Source organism: Phyllostomus discolor, chromosome 9 (genome assembly GCF_004126475.2).
Source record: "Phyllostomus discolor isolate MPI-MPIP mPhyDis1 chromosome 9, mPhyDis1.pri.v3, whole genome shotgun sequence".
Classification (NCBI taxonomy): domain Eukaryota; kingdom Metazoa; phylum Chordata; class Mammalia; order Chiroptera; family Phyllostomidae; genus Phyllostomus; species Phyllostomus discolor.
The window spans coordinates 12,313,010-12,333,361 of NC_040911.2; the positions used below are offsets into that span (position 1 = coordinate 12,313,010).

Here is a 20,352-nt window from a genome sequence, read left to right on the forward strand (position 1 = left end):
GCCAGTGTGCTGCTCTCCCACCTTTATCGGGGACACCTGAAATGTGTGCTCACAAACCACTCTTTCACGATCACGGAGGGAGATTCAGTTCAACCCGACACACACCGTGGAGAGCCTACCGTGTGCAAGGTGCTCCGTGAAAAGTGAAGGCTCTGCACTTCGGGCAGTAACTTTAAAACCTACTGAAAAAAGGTCAACAAGAAAAACTAAACCGTAAGGTATAGATAAATGAAATGGTCTCAAGTTTATTGGGAAGATGCAATGGTAAATGCAAAACATCCATGGGGTGGGCAGTCAGACAGGTATGAGGGGTAAAGACGGAGGGCCAGGCGCAGGAGGTGGCCAGGGTGGAAAGCCCGGGTGCCCAGCAATGGGCACAACTAGGAAAACCTGCACTTTGCCCCTGGGCACCCCTCCCTCCCCTAGCACATCGCTGGTCATGAGGTTCGAGCCCTCCCCTGACCTTGCCTCCCTGGCACCTAGTCAGGCGGGTAAGACGCCCCCCTACAGGGGGAACGAAGGAAGGGTCCAGAGAAGAGCCCTTACACATCAAGCCCCCGGGACAACGAGGGTCTAGCTTGCATCAAATACATGCAGGCCTCAGTTGTGTTCCGCCTGCAGGCCCAGAAAGGCAGTCAAGCTGGACAAGTGATGCCAAGGCTGCCATCAGGACCACGTCCCTGAAAGGACTCACCTGGAAAGCTGATGAAAATTCCACTGGGATCTGCCCCAGACCGCCAGATAAACACCCTCAGGGCAAGAACCAGCCCAAAGCCTCGCCCTATCCCTTTCTCTGCTTCTGTCTCGGATGCTCGAGGGACCCCGTCCGCCTCTGCGACTTGGGACCTGAGCCCGGCTCTTCTCCCCCTGTGGCTCTCAAAATCAACTTTCCCTTCCAGGTCGAGTCTTGGCCCTGAATCCTTTCTCAGCCGGGACTCAAGCCCCAAGGGTGCCGGAGAGAGGTCCAGTCTGACCCCACCGGTCTGACAGCTGGTGCCGCCGGCTCACTGCCGACATGTACATATGTGCACACACATAAACATACATAAACACACATGCATGCACATGCACATACTTAGAAACCTCATAAGACACACATCTGACATTTTCATTGTAAATACTAAACCTGTTGTCACTTCATATTTTCTGTGTAGGGGAAAATAGACATTTGACCATTTCAAATTCTCCAGAAAAAAACCTGACCTACAATAGAACAGAACTGCAATGACAGGAGAAGACATCACTGCATTGCTTGCTCATCACTGAAAGTCGACCTGTGGCACTCACTTTGAGAGGAGGAGGCAAAACTGTCTCCGTGAAAACCAAGGAGAGCGACTGAATGCCGAGGCAAGAGGCCCCTTGCTCAGGCGAGGAGCGCACTTCGCCAGCACGCCCACACCCAGACACTCCATCCACGGCAGCCCCCGTCAGGAACGGCAGCAACGAAAACTTACAGTCTACAGCCGGGACAACGTTAACGCGCTCTTGTCATAACCCTTACTGTTCGAGTACAACTGAGCATGTGCGAGGTTGAACAGCGTCTGCTGAAACACCTGCAGCCCTGGCCCCTAACGCCAATGACCCAATGACACTGTAAGTGTGTTTCACTTTGTCCGGGGACCTCAGTTCAAAACACTGGCAGTAATTTGCTCTCGCCTCACTCACATCAACGGTCCTGATTTAAAAGCTTACTTATTACGGAATCATTTTTTAACACCACAGCTTTTGAGACTCTTTGGAAGTTAGCTCGTAAAATAATGTTTTCTTCTTGCCGAAGGAGCTCTAAGTCTGACCTACAAGCAGAACATCAAATGGTCCAGATTTCTACCTAAACACAGCGTTGATTCATGCTAAAGAGCATCAGACATCAGCAGATTTTGACGCTCAAGTGTGAAGCAAAAGAGTGGGTAATTTTTTTTTTAAATCTGAATCTGCTTTGAAACCAGAGGTCAAGGCTACTGAGAGTAAGACTAGGAAACATACATCTAACACACACAATCACACACACACGCTTCTAGAAATATCAAAACTGAGTCCTAAAATAGAATACAAGAAAAATGTGTATTGAGAAACATTAATACATTTTACAAAATAATTATATAAGTGTCATAGTTATAATGCATGGTTTAAATAATTTTTAGTTTGCCAAATATGGTATAAAAAATGGTTTACTATCTAAGAATATTTTGGTAGAAAAATAAAAAACAATTTTATTCTTGATTAGGGATAGGATATTTTATTGAATAAAGATCTTTAAAGGAACTGAAGTTTTGATGCATAATGTTAAATGCAAAAGGTTCAACAAATAAACCACACCGATGACTTAATGCACTTTGAAATTTTTCTAAAAAAATTTAGCTAAGGGAAAATCCCACCACCTACCATTTTTAAAATGTGGTTTCAATATTAATGATTTTAAGGACCAGGAAAAAAGAAGAAAAAGAGGGGTGGGTGTAGGGGAAGAAAAACTGCCAGACCCAGAAAACGTGTGCCTGAAATGGACGTTTGGCGCCCTCTGCTGTCCTACGGCTGTTATCTCACACAAACGGTTCGGGTAACGCGTTCTCCCACAGAGATTCCATCTAAGCTGGAATAGACAATTTCCTTATCTTCAGTATTTGATTCTGGATAGGACAAGACTTTATGGTTAGGTATTAATGAAAGTATACTCAGAGTTAATGTTATTTCGCTTCCTTTCATGTGTTTTCATTAACTAAGCTTAATATTAATAAGCTTAAAAAAACAGTTAACCTACTAAGATTTTAAGTTTTGACATTTGATGCTGTACTCTAATTTATTTGATATAACATGAATAAAATGTATATTATTCAAAAGCAAATTACGAGTGTTAAATATGAATACTTAGATCGTGTCTTTTTTTTAAAAGAAAATATCTTCTAAAGATATTTCTACAAGGCCGTGTCTTACTCGGTAACAATGTTTGAATAACAATATCCAAATGGCTTTACTATAACAAAAGATTAGGAGAGTAACATACTAAGTTCCACACAGAAACACAAAAGAGACTGACTCCAACGCTTGCTCCCCAAAGAGCCAGGCTCTCGGAGGCGGGAGGCCGAGGACCCAGGTGGCCTGGTGCCCACAAGCCTCCGCCCACAGGCCCCCTTGAGCCCGCCCCCTGCCCCCGCCCCCGCCCCGGCTCCCCCTCTTCCCTGGGAAGAAGGGACTTCAGGGAGACGTTGGACACAGCTAGTAGAAAACACAGGCAGCATGCCCCTCTCTCCCGCAAAATGGATAATAAAAACGAATGCACTCAAAACACATTTGAATATAGTTCGATCCAACTGCAAGAAAGACACTGTAAAAAATTTAAAATATAAAGTAAAAAGAAAGGGCTCCTATCATAACCCACGCAGACTCCTGGGTATGCCAAAACCCTCGACACACCAGGAACGAACAACGGAGTCAGGAGGAGAGGCTCTGAGGCCAACGTGGTAACAGAATGGAAAGGAGAAAGGAAACCTGCTCCCAGCCCCCTGGGGTCGCCGTGGCCAGCAACCTCCAACTTCAGGAACATTCACACTCGGGAGGGTTGACTGTGTGGCCCCCGCCGACCTCAGCCCATGCCTCACACAACTGTCACTGTGCCCAGTCACTGTCCCTCCCGAGTCTGCCCACACTGTCACCCTGCCTGGGGGAGTCTTCCCACGTCCCTGTCTGGTGTCAGGCCTCTGCACAAAGGTGTCTTTTAGGGGTGCCCTCCTGACAACTCGTCGGGCCGTTCCTCTCCTTGGCACTCTCTCCCACTGGGTCTGCACCCACATCTGAGTGGACTCCTTGATGCCAGGCGTGCAAGTGGGTGTGCAGGTGCGGATGTCCCTGACACCCGCCCCCCCTAGCTGGTCCTGCTGGGGCCTGGCTTACAGTGTGCACTCAGTATGTACGGGATGAATGAATGAATCCACGAGTCAAGACTGGTCATTTAAGCTGGTGTGTGTTGACTTCCTACTGTGATAAATGCTCCCAAACACGTTACCCGTCTAACTTCATTATAACCTTATCACCTCCACTTTAAAGCGAAAACCAAACGGAAGCTCAGAGGTGAGCCAGTCCGTCACACGTGTCCCACAGCATCCGTCAACAGTTAGCGTCAGAGCTGAGGGTAATGGAGGAAGTCGGGACCCTGCTGCCTCCGCCTGGCACCCTGATTCAGGAGGCTCTCGGCGTCAGCGCTGCAGAGATTCTAGGCCTGCGGGGAGGGGAGGGGAGGGGCGGGGAGGGGAGGGGAAGGGAAGAGTGAACCCACCCCACCTGGATCAGCCCTCAAACCCTGGGCTGCTCGCAGTGGCACGCTGAAGGGACACCTGGTTCTGGGCACTGCCAACAGCAGGAGGGACAGCAGGAGGTCCCCTGGGGAGCTCGTCGTCTGGTACGGGGCAGGGGTCCTCCGCCCAGGATGAGGCTCCCCACAGCCCCAAGGGACCTCTGGCGATGTCGGGAGACACCTTGGTTAGTCTCAACTGAGAGAGGGTGCTAATGGCAACCAGTGAGCGAGACCTGGGATGCCGCCATGTGTGTAACCACGCACAGGGCAGCCCCCACAGCAAAGACTCATCCAGCCCCAAATGGCAACGGTGCCGATGTGAAGACAGCCTGGCACAGAGAAACGGACGTGCACACAGGGGCGTCTTCTTGCCTCCCCACAGAGGCCACACCCTGCGATGGAAACGGAAACCAGACGCCCGGGACCAGAGAGCACAGACTGGACTCTACCAGGCTTGGCCGTGTCACCGAACAATCCCGGAGCCTCTGCAGAGACAGTGGTCACAGACCTGGGGCTCACGGGGTGAGTGGGGGTTGGCCAGGCAAGGGGGCAGGGATGAGGGCCCCTGAGGCACAGCACACGGCTGGTGCTCCATTCCCTGGAGCACGCAGGAGGGAGCCTGGGGACCCCTCAGACCCTGACCGGTGCTGCTCCCCGCCCCGCCCCCCCTCTGCTGTCTGTGCCTCCGTTTCACCGACCTCCTCCTCCGTGCCCGCCTGCTGCCCATAAACCTGCACTGCACCAAAGCTGACCGCTGCCAGGTGAGACTGTGACTAATAACAACAGGTGTCTTCATCCAAACCCAGAAGACAGGCGTGTGGGGACAACGTTACCGGAAGGATCTTTGGATGCACAGGGTCCGGCACAAAGAACGCCCCTGTTTTATTACAAAACCTTTTGTTACAAGATCCTGGGCATGTAATTCTGTAACATAACAACACCACACTCAAGCACCCCATGTGATGTTTTAGATGAAATGTTCAAATTAAAACCATAAATGATCGCACCCATATTCATTACTGCACCAGCCACACTCACGCGGGTGTTACCTCTGCCAGAGCCGGTACTCTGCCTGTTCCAGCCTATCGCGAGCACGGCACAGAATTGCAGCCACAACCACTACACAGCAAATACTCTTCCCCGGCACCACCACAAACCGCCTCCCTGAGGTGACGGACTGATGAATGCATTTCCACCGGAAGTTAATTTCAGGGCCTAACTACCATCTCATGTACATCATCTCACGAGCCCCACATCTGCAAAGCTTGAAAACCTCAAAGTTGTCATCTCCGGCCCCCGGCCTGGTGTGCCGCCCGTCATTCTGGCAGATGTTGCCGCCCGTCAGTCTGGCAGATGTCGCCACCCGGATAGGTCAGTGGTCTTCCAGGCGTGGCCTGCAGCCCTGGGCGCTCGAGGGGCCTCCTTCAGGACATGAAACCAGAACCGGAGAGCAAACGCCACGTCCAGCCTGCGGTCAGTTAGTAACCGGGGGAGCTGTGAGGCTCCCCGTGCCGATCCCGCTGCAGGTGCTGCTTCTGTCTTTCGATCTCTGTACTTTTAAGGCAGCGCCTGACTCCAGTTTTCCAGACTTTCACTGCAACCCGTCTGCACCCATCACCTGGTGGTGTCCTGCTCATGCTTCAACGTCCCCTCCTCCAGGAAGCCAGCCAGTCCTGGCTGCGTGAGCCGAGGCCCGGGTTCTGCAACGCCATCTGCCTCCCCCAGGACCGCACTGGCCGTGCTGCCGCGTGCTCGTCTGCCCTGCTCCCTGCAGCTGCCCCGTGCCCATCTGCCCCTGCTCCCTGCGGGCGGGCAGTGGCAGCGTGTCTTACTCGCCGTGGCTCCGCGGGGCCCAACCCAGTGCATGGCCGGCGACACCAGCTCCGTGAACTGGGCTGATTTGTAACAGAAGCTGTAAGAGTCGAGAAGTTTGACCATATTCCACACAGTCTAATAAAGAGCAGAGCTTGCAAGCACACTAGGAGACGATAAATCACTTTTTTACCCAGGGTACTAACATACTCAGACGTAGCCACAACTCTTCACGCTTCTATCAGACGTACTGTCAAACAGCGCCTTCGAATTCCCCGGCAGGAGTCGAACAGGAAGTCCCACACACGAGGGCGAGAAAGACCAGGCCACCCAGAAGGTCACGGGGCTCAGTCCGTCCAGCATGCCTGTCCTCTCGGCAGTCGGCCGCTTGATTATGTTGAGGGGGTGAAAGAAATCTCTCCTTTGCTGTATGTCACTTACATTGTGCAAGCATCTAAATTTCTCATCAGGTAGCGTGGTGTGTTCATCTGTTTCCGAGGATGAAACAACACGGTTCTGAATGTAAAACCATCTTGGAGCAAGACCGCTTTTTCCTGGTTCGGAATCATGTTTACTGTGACCGATGGATTCATGAACCCATTACACACCCACTGTGTGCACGGCGCAGGGCCCACGAGGCCCCAGAGCCACGGGGCGTGTGACATGCCAGGAGGACTCCCTGTGTCGGTGTCAGTGTTTGAGCATGTTATGCACCGACCGTGAAAAATCCGTGGTGCCTAATTCAAGAATTCTACAAAAGGGAAGAAAGCCAAAACCCTGTAATCAGCAGTAAGCTTAGTAAATATCAATGAAATATGTGGCTAGTTTTAAGAGTTAAATTTTATTCCTTAATAGAATAATCAGTATCATATTCGTAGTCACCTAAAGCTCATTTCCCTCAAACTGGTGGAGCTGGGGCAAAGTTCACCTGAGCTGGAAATGGTCAAAGCATTCATCCCACCCTGTGAAATATCCACACACACACAGAAGCACACGCATGCACAACCCACACAGAGCACACTTTCCCACCCTGTGAAATACCTACACACACACACAACCCACACAGAGCGCCCTTTCCCGTGCACTCTGACAATGAGGCGAATATGAAAGATAAGAGAGAAGAGAACTAGGACAGGAACATGTTGGAGGGCATGAGCTGCGCTGCAGAGTGACTCATTTAACGAGACGGCTGGGCTGTGGAGAGGATCAGATGGAGGGGGAGAGAAGAGCAGGGAGGGAGGAGGGGCCAGGCCAGCGGGGCTCCGTGAACTGCCCCGTATTTACGTGTCTGTGATGGCGGCAACTGATGTAACGGTGTGCATTCAGGAACTGAATGTTGCCTCACCTCTACACCTGTGCCTCCTCAACTGCTTCAACTCTTTTAACTTACACTTGGCGTTCCAGAGAAGCTTGTTAAAGTTGATCACTCATTCCTCGAGCAATCTCTTAACCAAAAGCCTCACATTACATTCTAAAGTTTTCATTCTAGGAGCTTCAGCAATAATTTTAAGTTTCTACCAACTGATAAGCAACAGAGAGGGAAGCAGTGTTAAGAAATAAAAGTCACTGAAGGCTCGCTGGAGAGTCTCAAGGTCGCTCTCTCTGACCACCAGATGCCCGACGGTGGGCTCAGGGCCTCAGGTGGGATGTGCAGGAGGGACTCCCAACCCAGGCCGACGCACCTGCCAGAAGCTTAGGGGTCTTCCCACGTGAACAGAGAGGGTGTGTCCCCTAAATTCAAGCCCACACTGGTGTTTTACCAGTATGACCCAGAAAACAGAAAAATACATACATTCACAGATGTGCTTCATCTGGTTCTAATAATACACAATTAATGTAAAGAAAATAAATGCTTAATACTGTGTCTCCTTAACGACTTCACTTTGCTGAATTTACCTTTCCCATCAAGAATAGAAACTGAAAGGAATTCTGGGAAGACCACAGCAGCATAGTTACTGGATTCCCCCCCCCCCCATAAAGAGGCAATACTCATTTTTAACACCCAAAGGCAACCACGTTAATGTTTCGGTATGTTTTTCTGTTTACTCCCGGCCCCCCACCCCCCACCATGCAAGAACACATTTTCCATGCTCACAGTCATGGAACACACATGATCGCTTCTCACTAAGCAACGTAAGAGAGGGGGAGAGTTCCGACTTCCCAAACGTACACACAGCGCAATTTCTCGGTAGGGTGGTTCCTGCAAGGCCTGTAGTTTTGTTTTCCACCATCCAGCCCAGAGCCGGGGGCCCCGCTGCAGCAGAGCAGGTATTGCTGAGCTGAGCTGACCACGGGCTGGGATGACCTCTAGCCCCACCGGCACCACACGTGACTGGGGAGGAGAACTCGGAGGGCGAGGACAGGGCGTGAGCTGCCGCCAGCCCCGGCAGGGCCAGGCGTCGGAGGACCTCCTCGGGGGTGGGGACAGAACGCCGTCTGTCCCCACCTGTGCTTTGCACGTAGTCAGCACCGGGCCCACCGGCGGCCCCTGGGTGTGAGAGTTATGTTTCCCCTCTGCCGCTGATGTAAATACAGACCCTTACGGCTGGTCCCTTTGTCCTGGTTAATTCCGCCACCAAAGCAACTCTGGACTGCTTAAAAGTTCGTTAGTGGGCAACAATAGGAGCTTGAGCAAATAAATTAGGGTATACCCATACCATGAATACTAGGCAGCCAATAAAAATCACGCCTTCTCAGACCATCTAATCACATAGGAAAAAAAGCGTATAATACATAGTTAAGAAGAGAAAAAAAGCAGTTTCTAAATCAGTCGTCACAGAGTAATGTTAGACAAGGGTTATAAGTGATTTTTATTTTTATACTTTTTCTATTATGAACATATCACTTCAAATAAATACTTTAAAAACGTGTGCTCTAAGAAAATAAAGTCTCCAAATTACTACACGGAAGAAAAAGAGCCTATTTGCTTGTCTGCTTGTGTTGAAGGACCCCAAAATTCTGAAGAGGGGTGAGGGTCCCCGAGTTCCCGAGCGGCCGGTGGCTTCTCTGCGGAGGAGGAGGCGGCAGGAGCGGCGCCAGGGACTGGGGAGACAGCAGAGCGCAGGGTCCCCGCGGAGGCAGCACCCGACTGTGCCCGGGGAGGGCCTGCGGGCTGCGCAGAGGCAGCGATGTCCCAGAAGGCTCAGAGGGACAAGGGGGGGCCTGGCTCCCGGAGCGCAGCGACCAAGGACTTGGAGGCATCGCACCCCGAACTTCCATTTCTAAGGGCTCGTCTCGTGGAAATGTTCACGGCCGGGCGCAGAGGAGCGTCTGAACTAGCCTGAATGACTTAGGGTAGCAAAGAATTAGAAACAACCCAAATGGCCAGCATTTAGAGGGTTCATTGAACCCCGACTCCCTCTCGCCCCCAAAGAAAACCCAAACCACGTTAAGAACACGAAGTCTACACAGGCGGGGAGCGGGACCTGCGGAGCTCCAGAGGGGCCCTGCCTGCGCCTGGGCCTGGGCCCACCTCCACCCGAGCCCGCCTTATGCTTGGAGCGTGCAGCAGACACCCTAAATGCAGTTAGTTCTCGGGGGACTTCAAGACCTGCGCAACCTGGGTTTGGCTACGGGTTCAGCAACGAAGCCTGCTTTTTTCATGCTGCACCCAAGGGCCCCCAAGTCCTGGAGACGGCCCTGAAGGGCACTGAGCATCTTCCGCTCCATTCTCTAGCCCACCGGACCAGCCGCCCTTTGCGCTGCCACCCCACTCTCGGTGGCCCTTCCTTCCAGCCTGCGCTCGAAACCACAGTGCATGGCCAGAACCAGCCCAGCCTTTTAAGTTTAAGAACTCGGGAAACAGTGAAAACTGCCACTTGTCACCACAGGCTGTCTCCTCTTCAGGGCTGTGGGAAAACCCCGGCCCCAGGGGCCACGAGACGTGCCCCACAGAGGCGGGGACAGCATCTGCCCGCATCCAGGTGGCCACTGCCAGGACACGCGGACTGCCAGTGACTGGTCAGCGGCCCCAGGAGTCAGGTTTTCACCCGTCCGCTTGCAGCCTCTTTCCTTGATGTACAAACCGTGATGGGGCGGGGGGAAGCAGGGCCCAGAGGGGTCAGATGGGGAGCCGGGCCCACGTTCCCCTCTACAGACGGGCGCCCACCGCACTGCCATCCGAGCGCCCTGCTGTGCCGCTGCAGGACAGGACACGGGACAGAGGGTGGGAGCCTGGGGGCGTTTCCTCCGTCACCTCCACCCTCTCCGCAGCCTGGGCAGGGTGGCCGGGGAGCCGGCTGGCTACCTGGGAAGAGCCCCTTCCCCCTTCTACAAAGCCGCTTAGTCTCGGCTCCCCCTGCTCTGCCCTCGGCCCTCCCGGCAGATGTTCCCGGAGCAGCTGGGGTCCGTGTCAGCTGCTCTGCTGGTCGGCAGACTGCGCACCTGCCTGCGGGCCAACCACAGGTGCCCACACCAAGGCTCCGAGAGGAGGCTGCCCTCCCCTCGCTGCTGGAGCAGGCCGGGCCGGCAGCAGTGGTGGGTGCCAGGCAGGCCGGGACGCGGTGGAGGGCAAGAGAAAGTAGGGGGGAAAGGAGTGACGTGGACAGACCTGGGGTTGGAACCTTACATGTTTCAAGATGTGGGCTGAGAACGAGGTTCTTAGGGGAAGCGAGCCTGGGAGAGGGGCTCACAGAGGCCAGGCAGGCCTGGGGGAGGGGGGGCAGGGGTCCATCAGACCCTGGGCCGCACACCCAGAAAAACCCTCAAGTTTAAATTTTTCGACTTGTTCTTCAAACAAGCTTTTACAAAGAATCACTGAGAAACGCCGGAGGGACTGAAAGTCACCTTCCACTTTGCGGCTCCAGCTCGTGCCTGTTCTGAGACGGGACCGAGTCCGTCACGACCATCAGCCTTCCCGAGTCCCGTGCTCATCTCGGGAAGGGCGCAACTGTGCGGCACCATGCTAAAAAATAAACCAGCACTTCCTCCAAATAAATAAACAAACAAATAAGTAAACAACAAGAGGGCAACGAGGCAGCACAATCAGAACCCATTGAAAACATTTTCAACAAAACTGGGTGACGAAGGATGTCCACAAATCCCCAAATTCAAGCAGAGGCAAACACCTGGCGTCAGGTATCTCTGAGGGAAGAAGAAAAAGGGAGTGGTGAGGTATCTGAGTGTCTAACAGGAAAACGGTGAAGCAGCAGTGCGCCGACCCTCATCAGGAAGCAACAGGGGGTCCATCTGAAACTAGCTGCTGGACCGGGAAGGGGTTCTACACCCTCAACAGCGAGTCAGAGTGAGGCCCTGGGTGGACCACCCCGCCTGAGGGGCTGGCCCATCGCAGCCCCGGGACTCCTGCCACACTGCGTCCTTGGGGGCCCCTGACAGAGGGAAATGGCTCAGAACGTAATAAAACTGACAGGTAATTAAGAGGGTGGGAGGCAGCGGAACAGGACCAAGGAACCCGAGCGAGCACGCCGCCAGGTTTCTGTGCCACAGAGAACAGCGGAGGAGGAGGAGGCTGTACGAAGTCGGGAAAACTCCCTGCATTCGCCATGCAAAAAATCCAGAAAAAAATCATTTCACAAGAGACTGAGCAACGAAAAGTACTGAGGTCGAATTATTGTAAGTAAAAGGAGAAGAAAAATCGGGGGGAAAAATGCTGAAAAAGCAGATAAAAACGAATGTACTACTTGAAAACAAGCTAAAGGACATTTTCAAAGTAATAACAGGAAAGAACAACGTCAATGAGGATTAGAGGAGTCAGAAGCACAATGGCTGAACACACGGGGGGACTGGAAATAAAACGTCCCTTCTGCCACAAAGCCTGAACTCAGAGACAGGCAATGCTGACAAAACCTAATCGAGCATGCCTGCCCCCAGAGAAGCAGAGGTTGGGGAGGAGGGAAAACTTAAATCAAATGGAAATGAAGCTTTTTTCCATTTGTAGGAGGCAAGCTTGTGGTTGGCACATCTGAAGACAAATGGGAGTGGGCAGAAAATTATTTACGTAAAGGGGGGGACCTGAGCAAATAAATACACACATTGGAAACACTGAGAGCTGCAGAGCTACGGCATGCCCAGGGGGGAGCCAGCACACACACTGTGGTGTTTGTTAGGGTCGGCGATAGTGGTGCCGACTCGTGGTATTTAATACAGTTAGAACTACGCTTAGAGGAACAGAGATGTGTGTGTGTGCGCGTGCACATGTGTGTGTACAGACGTATGTGACCCAGCTCTGTCTGCCGGGAGGGCCTGGAGGCAGCGGGCCCAGACGGACGCAGCACTCAGACGTGGTTCCTAATTATTCCCCTGACTGAAGGGAACCGCCATCCCACGGACACTCAGTAACAGGTCCTTCCTTCTCCTTGCAGTCACTTCCTTAACTGACATGCTTTGGCTGCAAAAGCAAACAAACAAACAACAACTACAAAAGCAAACAAAGTTCACTGCCTGACTATAGTCACAGACATACATTCCATTTTTTTCTTAAGACTGGGCAGCTTGGCCCTGGCTGGCGTGGCTCAGTGGATTGAGCGCGGGCTGCGAACCAGTCATCGCAGGTTCGATTCCCAGTCAGGGCACATGCCTGGGTTGCAGGCCATAACCCCCAGCAACCACACATTGATGTCTCTCTCTGTCTCCCTCTTCCAACTCTAAAAATAAAGTAAATAAAATCTTTAAAAAAAAAAAAAAGACTGGGCAGCTTAACTCAGACTTCCTAACTTTATTTATTAATGACTAGACAATATGTTGCATACTATGAAATTTTTCTCCTGATAATCATGTGGGACAAGCAAAAACGGAATTTATACATCCTTATAAAAATAACAAATACAGAATCATTATATATTTTGTATTAAAATTCATTCAAGTTTTGGGGTGGAATGTTAAGCAAGTTTAATTGATTCTTCAAAGGTCATACCCATCACAGGGAGTTTTCGATGGCCAGAAAGAGCTTGCCAGACCAGGCCCAGCAGCCTGTGTAATGTCACCCGGCTTGTGCCCTTTCTGCAGTGATCATAAAGTCAATTTCATCACTGTACATTCTTTTTTACAGAGTGAATTTTGCAAGCAAAAAACACAGATTAGGTTCGCTTTGACTTCCAAATTCCATTCTCTTATCTAGTTACACAGAATACAAAGCTACTGACCTTTGCAAATAAAGCTTGTTCATGTTTTCGGACTTTTGACTAATTAGGCAACAGAGGGGTAAGGTAAAAGATAAATCATCCTGGTCATTTTTCAACTTCTTCCACCTGGTGGCTTTTCCATATAAATAGGTGGCTCTGATCACTACGACAATGCCCAAGATGCAAAGGTCCAACCGGGAGAGGACGCACACCAGGCCAAAGCAACGGCTTTCTCGCTTCACTAATAAAACCCCACTGATGTCGCCCAGGGCCTGCTCACCGAGACCAGTGTCTACAGCAAGTGCTTTATGAGACAACTGGGCGCAAAGATCACCTGACACGCTCAGCCCGTCTCCTTAACACACTCATGCACGCATTCGTCAAATACCAGCACGTGCTATGTACGATTTGCCAGTTATTTACCTTTTACAAACTTGCTAACCCCTAATCCAGCACACTGCTTATGCTGGGTGTGATGGAGGATTTAAAAAAAAAAAAGAAAAGACTACCTTCAAGGGATTAAAATGACCCTTCCTTCCTTTGAACAGATATCACAGCCTGCTTTTCTCCTCTCTGACGGCAAAGGAACTGGTTACGTCCACCTGCCTCCCTGTCAGCATCACAGACTATAACAAACAGTGGCTGGTGAGGGTGACTTCTCCAGCTCTGTTCTCAACACTTGTCCTCTGACACGACCCCGCCAGCGACCCCTCCACCAATAAAAACACCAATGAGCTCCTGAACAGAGTATAAAGGCTGCTCTTGACCCTACAGCCACTGGAGCTCCAACTCCGTTTCTTCCCCCAAAGCAAACTCCTTCCACACTCTACCTCCAGCTCACCCCCACTCACTCCTGCCTCGTGGTACCCTGACCTCTGACCCAGCTTCCGACGCAGCCCTCTTAGGGGTCACCAATGACTTCCCAAATGACTGAGTCCAAACTCTCTTTCTTCCCTAAGTCTTACTGTTACTTCATTTCTCCGTTCAACTCTCAACTTTTGTTTCCTTTACAAAGATTTATTTTCAATTACGTGTGTGACCTAGGCCACTGGAGGTCACCTGCCCAAAACTACCCACAGGCAGCAAGTCACAAGGTGCACGCAGACATGCCCATCACCGGCACCCAGGCTCTTAACCACTCCTCTGAACTGCTTTTCAAAAGTGAGCCAAAGGCTATGCTGAGGGAGAACTGTGCCCACACCCTTTATACTAATAATGCCACTTTCCAATGCAGGGGTCAGCAAGCCATGACCCGGCGGCCAAATGCAGCCCGTCACCTATTTCTGCAAATCGAGTTTTCCCAGGGGCAGGTCACACACATGCACTCACACCTGGTGCAGGGCTGCTCTCGCACTGCAGGGGCAGAGATGGACCACGGAGACCCAGACTATGCAGCCGACAGAGCCTACAGTTTCTACCGCGAGGCCCTCTCCCAAAAATGGTGCCTGTCCTCATTCTCACCAGCTGCCTTTCCTGTTCATCATTTGCAAATTTGAGGACAGCAGTGACTAACTCACGTACTTTCAGTGAGAATTAAGGAAGACATCAAATCTGGAATAATCTAATGAGAGCGGACACCCCAAAATAGGAACCATGGTCTAATTCAGGTTCTGCATTCCAGCATTTATTTAGGGGGAAAAAAATCCCATCCCTTCTCTATCTCACCGTCATGTCGCTTTGTCCTTGGAGGTTTTCGCTCCCCCTGCGCACACCCCAGAAGACGCAAAGGTCCCTGTTCCCATGGACCTCACGGCCTGTTCCAGGAGCCAGTCGTTTCTGTTAACAGCTCACCCTCCTCCCTCCCCCCAGATGGGGGTCTCTGGAGCCATCCTGTGCATCTCCATGCTTGTCTTGCTCACTTGTGAAGCGCTATTTGTTCAGCCCACACGGCAGCTGCCCCGCCCCTGCTGCACACTCCCGCCGAGAAGTCCAGCCCAGCCCCACCGCCTGGCACTCCGTTATCCCAGTAGCCGCCCAACGCAGCTCCGACCCCACTCTTTGTGCCCCGCACATGACTGTCAGCACGGCAACATGTTTCTTTACCAAAAATATCCTTTAAAAATTACACAACAGTCATTTTAGTGGATTGGAAATAACAGTTCATTGTGGTTTTCATTTGCTTTTCCTGATGTCTAATGATACCGAATGTGTTCTCATGTGCTTACTGGCCACTTGTATATTCTCTCTTCTGAAATGTAAATGTACGCTCTTTGAAAACTTGAAGTATTGGGTTGTTCATCTTTTAATTATTGGTTTATTGAAGTTTTTTACATACTCATGATACAAAATCATCAGATGCATGTGTTGCTAATTTTCTTTACCAGTCTGTGGCTCACGTTTTCATTTTATTAATGAGGTCTTTGATGACTAAAAGTTTTTAACTTTGATGAAATTTTTTTAAAAAGACTATTCAATATTGTGTCATGACCCACTGTGTTAAGGCCTCAGCTTTGCATTCAAGCTGATCATACCACATGATTCCAATGTACACCTCCAAGCTAACTTCATACTCACTTTCTTGGGTACTTACTATGCCTCACATCCTACATTAAGCACTGACGAGAAAATGATGAGAAACTCACCTCCTGTTCTCAAGAAGCTCAGAATCTAACAGGGAAGGGGGAGCTAAAGAGAAAAGGAAATACCCCACACAAAGGGAGGTGTTTTAGGAAAGGTCTGAACAGGCAGGGGTGAGCAGGAAGAGAATGCAGGAGCGAGTTCTGCCCCAGGGACGGAGGGGAGGGCGGCTAGAGCGGCTCCACTATCCTCCGAGAGGAGAGGGATTAAAGCGAGAAGGGGGAGTGGGGAGGGAACAGAAAGACAGGATACAGTAAGACAAAGGCTCCCACCACTTCTCAATCTTTGTTCCCCAAAGCAGTGGTTTTAGGCCACAGGTAATCTTGCCCCTCAGGGGGCACTCAGCAATGTAAGAAAATGTTTTTGGTTGTCACGGCTGGGGAGTAAAGATGCTACTGGCGTGAAGGGGGTAGAAGACATCCTACATGACATGGGACGGCCCCCACAATGAAGAACTATGCAGTCTGCCATGCCAACACAGTTCTGAGGCTAAGCCAACACAGCCCTGGTCCAGAGCCGCGAGGAGCGGGAGCAAAGGAGAGGATGCAGTTGCAGTGACTCCATGGTGTGCTGGAACACTGACCACACAGCGACGGCAAGGAGGAGGATGAGTCGTGCCCGTACACCCTTGCTCAACAAGCCGAAGAGGAGAAGGCAAAACCGAACAGAGGGCCAAAGTCATTAACAAATGCTCCAGGTCCCGTGCTCAGGAAAGGGTAAATCGGATTGTCAAGACAACCAACTTCGAGGGAACGGAGAAGGCAGGGGCAAAGAGCCCGGGCAGAGGCTGGCAACACCTCCCGTTCCACATCATCCGACTCAGTGTGTGCTCCCCGCATGTCTGCTGCTGGATGTCACGGGGAAAACACGGAGATGAATAAACCATAACCCCTGCCTGCAAGAGCACGGGGCTCCCATGGGGAGGGTCAGGTAAGGACACAGTGACTAAAGTAAAAGGGAAGATAAGATACACATTCTAAGAGAAACACATGCAGGGGTTCGAACACACAGATCTTGTCAAGATTCAATGCAGTGAGAAAGGACAATTCTACTTACTATCTTCTGGACCATCTAGCGAAAGAAAAAAGTCATAGGGTAGTAATTTCTCTATCTCTGTTTGCTAAACTGTAATAGACCTAACTCGCAATATAAAATACATGTTACTTCTAAATAGCCCAGTTGCTAACAATGTCCCAACAAGAACAGAGCAGGATACTTCTGTAGTGTCTTCCTATAGAGATCTGACTTTCCATTGAGAGACCCCTGAAAAAATTAGTTCCAGTATCCTAGAGTAAGTCCTGCACTGAGAAGCTCTTAGTTTTTTTGTTTGTTTACAACTTTGGGTGGGTTTTATTTCTCCTGAGGTTAGAAAACCATCCAGAGGACAGCTCTTTAAATATTCCCCTCCCAAGGAGCCTCAAATTCAACGCAAGAAAATAGTTAGAGAAATCCCCAATGGTCCAGCCAACATACATTTTTCATAAAGCGATTATCCTCCTGCAGCCTCAGCTTCCTACGCCTCCCCCCCCCCCCATAATTGTTTCCCTTGTAGGCCAGGCAACAATTACTACCGCTACAAGGCTGAGGAGGTTCGCAAGCAATATATTTTACAATACGTAAGTGTAATGCCTCTGATATCTGCTGCTTTTATCACTAATTGCGCTATAAAATACGCTATTAAAACGGGGACAAACAAGATTGTAAAAATCACATAATGGACCGTGACCACTTACAAAAGTCATTCATAAATGTTGCCGCTCCACTTCCGTGTCTTTAATTTCCAGGTCACATAGTTATTTTTCAAACAGCCTACCTCTCAGGGACACCACCCGGAAAAAGGATGTATCTGGATCTTACGTATCATATATGCTTGCCCTTAAGTAAACTGTTTCACAAATGTTCTCAAAATTAAAATTGTATCGACATAAAATGAGCTATGAACACTGAATTCCTAGGGACGTTTACATGGTCTCTTGAAAAAAACTACAGGCATGGAGAATTTAAGCTGGGATTTCTATTCGAACTTTAGCACATGGGACTGAAGGCATGAAGAAAAGCACAGAAGAACCTCATCATTCCAGTCTATGAGACACGCAGTATAACAAGGCCAATAAAACATTTACATCTGCGGAAAGATCAAATGTTACTGCCAATTGCTGGGGGGCGGGGTCAGCAGGGCTGCCTACCGCGTGTCGGATGCCATCAGCACTCACTAATTCACGACAGATTCCCGAGCTTGCAGACGAGCATTTCAACCTCTCCACTTTGTTCATTAACAAATAGGAATTAGCAATATGAGGGAATGAAAACAAAAGTATTTGCCACCCTTTGGTAACTCTAATGAACACTGAGATGGAAACAGGCATGTTCGGTAGTGAGCTGTGAAATACTAGGGCTGACTCTAGGTTTCTTTCATCCGTCACCAGAGACAAACTAGTGCTAACTATACCACAGAACACAAACCCCACGAACCACACAGTGGCTAGCCCCTACAAAACTCAAGATGAGTAACCAATGAATGAATTGGGATGGCTGGCTCTTTTAGTAGGCTGGTGCTCTTTCAACAGAGAAAGAAACAGACGCGGTGGTTTTAAGTGCCAGCAAGGAATGTGTATGACCGGGCTCGGGTATCAGTACAGATGCCAGCCTGGGTATAGCTCCACCGGACCGAGTCTCCGGCATGTTCCTCAATCCTTTTAATGGCCCAATTTTACTAAAATCAGAACCTGCTTTTAAAATCAGTGGATGGACCACAATTACAGGCATCTTCACTGTGTACCTAAATGATGATGGTTTTCTCCTGGAGACATTAGCCAGTGATCAGCCTTTCAAAAGGAAAGCTGTCAGAAAGTCAAAAAAGACAGATTACGTATAAAATATTTGCTCTCACTTCAGGAACTGAAGTCACTTAATTCAGTAGCAATCCTGTTAAAAGATGTTGAATGATAAGAATATAATTTCCACCCTGGCTGGCATAGCTCAGTGGATTGAGCTGGGACTGCAAATCCAAGTGTTGCAGGTTCGATTCCCAGTCAGGGTACATGCCTGGGTTGCAGGCCATGACCCCCAGCAACCACACATTGATGTTTCTCTCTCTGTCTTTCTCCCTCCCTTCCCTCTCTAAAAAATAAATAAATAAAATCTTTTTTAAAAAGGAATATAATTTCCTTTTTCAAAATGCCAAATACTTGTAATATTTATGTTGGCCAAACTTAAATAACAACGAGAAGCTGATTTCCCACCAGTGTCATCTGCCAAAATGATTCCCTAAGAAACCGCAAGGCTATGTCACCAAACGAAGTTCAAAGGGGAAAACACACCCAAGCCCACGTGCAAAACTCACTTTGTCGGACGCCTCGGAAGCCAGGAGGTTCGTTGCCAGGGTCTGCAGCTTATGGTGGGCCATGTTCTTCAGGGCGGCGAGACTGCGCCGCGTCATGGCCTGCTTGAGGTTGACGGCCGGGTGGCTGAGCGAGTCCACCGCGGCGGGGACGGCCTCGTCACAGGCATTCAGGATCTCGACGGCTGTGATGCCCATCACGCAGCGATCCAAGGCGCCTGCAAGACGTAGGCATGTTCGCAAGTATTACACACACCGTAAAATGCTAAATGGCTTAAGGCGATAAATGCAAGGACATTCTTTATGTGGGAATATGTTTTAACAGTGCCTCCCAGAAACATGTTCTTGCACGTCCTTCCTCTAACAATCTCTCAGGTAGCGTTACCTGTGTCATTTCCTCCCACGTAAGGCCCCTCCCACAACTTCCCAACAGAGTCAAGTTCAGAGCCGAGATTGTAACGACTTCCCCCAGGCTTTCCTACTTCCAACATGGCCTCCTTGGCCAACCCACACCATTACTTTTACTACGAACATGAAATTCTATGGCTTCACCTTCTTCTAAGCTGTATATCAATCTTAAACAACAAAAAAAGTAAGTCTGGCTACAATTCCTGAAGCTTTTCTTTCTCTAGCATATCTCCACACGACTGGAAAAAATATTTAGCTTCTCATTCTAGCTGAAAACTTCCTGACGGTTATTCTTCACAACCAATCACATGTTCTTCGGTGTGTTTGTGAAAGTAACAACTACATCAGCTTGCAGCCACGCCACAGCTTCTGTATTTGGCGACACTTTCCGTTCACCCCCACCTCTGCATTTCGTGCGTGAGGGAGGGCGCCGAGCCGTCCCCTGGAGCAGGCAGCCTGCGTGCGCACCCAGTCACACACGGCAGCATCGCAGTGGGCAGAGGAGGTTCTCCTGCTGAGGATGTGTGTGTATTTTTTTTTTTAAACTGAAGAAAGGTCCCGAGTTCTTTTTTTTTTATTTTAAGATTTTATTTATTTATTTTTAGAGAGGGAAGGGAGGGAGAAAGATAGAGAGAGAGAAACATCAATGTGTGGTTGCTGGGGGCCGTGGCCTGCAACCCATGCATGTGCCCTGACTGGGAATTGAACCTGTGATGCTTTGGTTCACAGCCCACACTCAATCCACTGAGCTACGCCAGCCAGGGCCCTGCATGTATTTTTTTGAAGATTATAATAATGACAATAAAATGATAGTGGCGTTTATTTTGTTTCACTGAGCATTCCTCCAGAGT

At 50.0% G+C, this 20,352-nt stretch overlaps 1 protein-coding gene across 1 annotated transcript in view; it reads right to left on the reverse strand.

The window, feature by feature from the left end:
* Positions 1-20,352, reverse strand: part of WDR7 (WD repeat domain 7) — a 291,161-nt gene that overhangs the window by 211,215 nt on the left and 59,594 nt on the right. Inside the window, 1 exon segment of the mRNA XM_028524165.2 lies at positions 19,097-19,311. Within this exon segment, the coding sequence (XP_028379966.1) occupies positions 19,097-19,311 (215 nt within the window).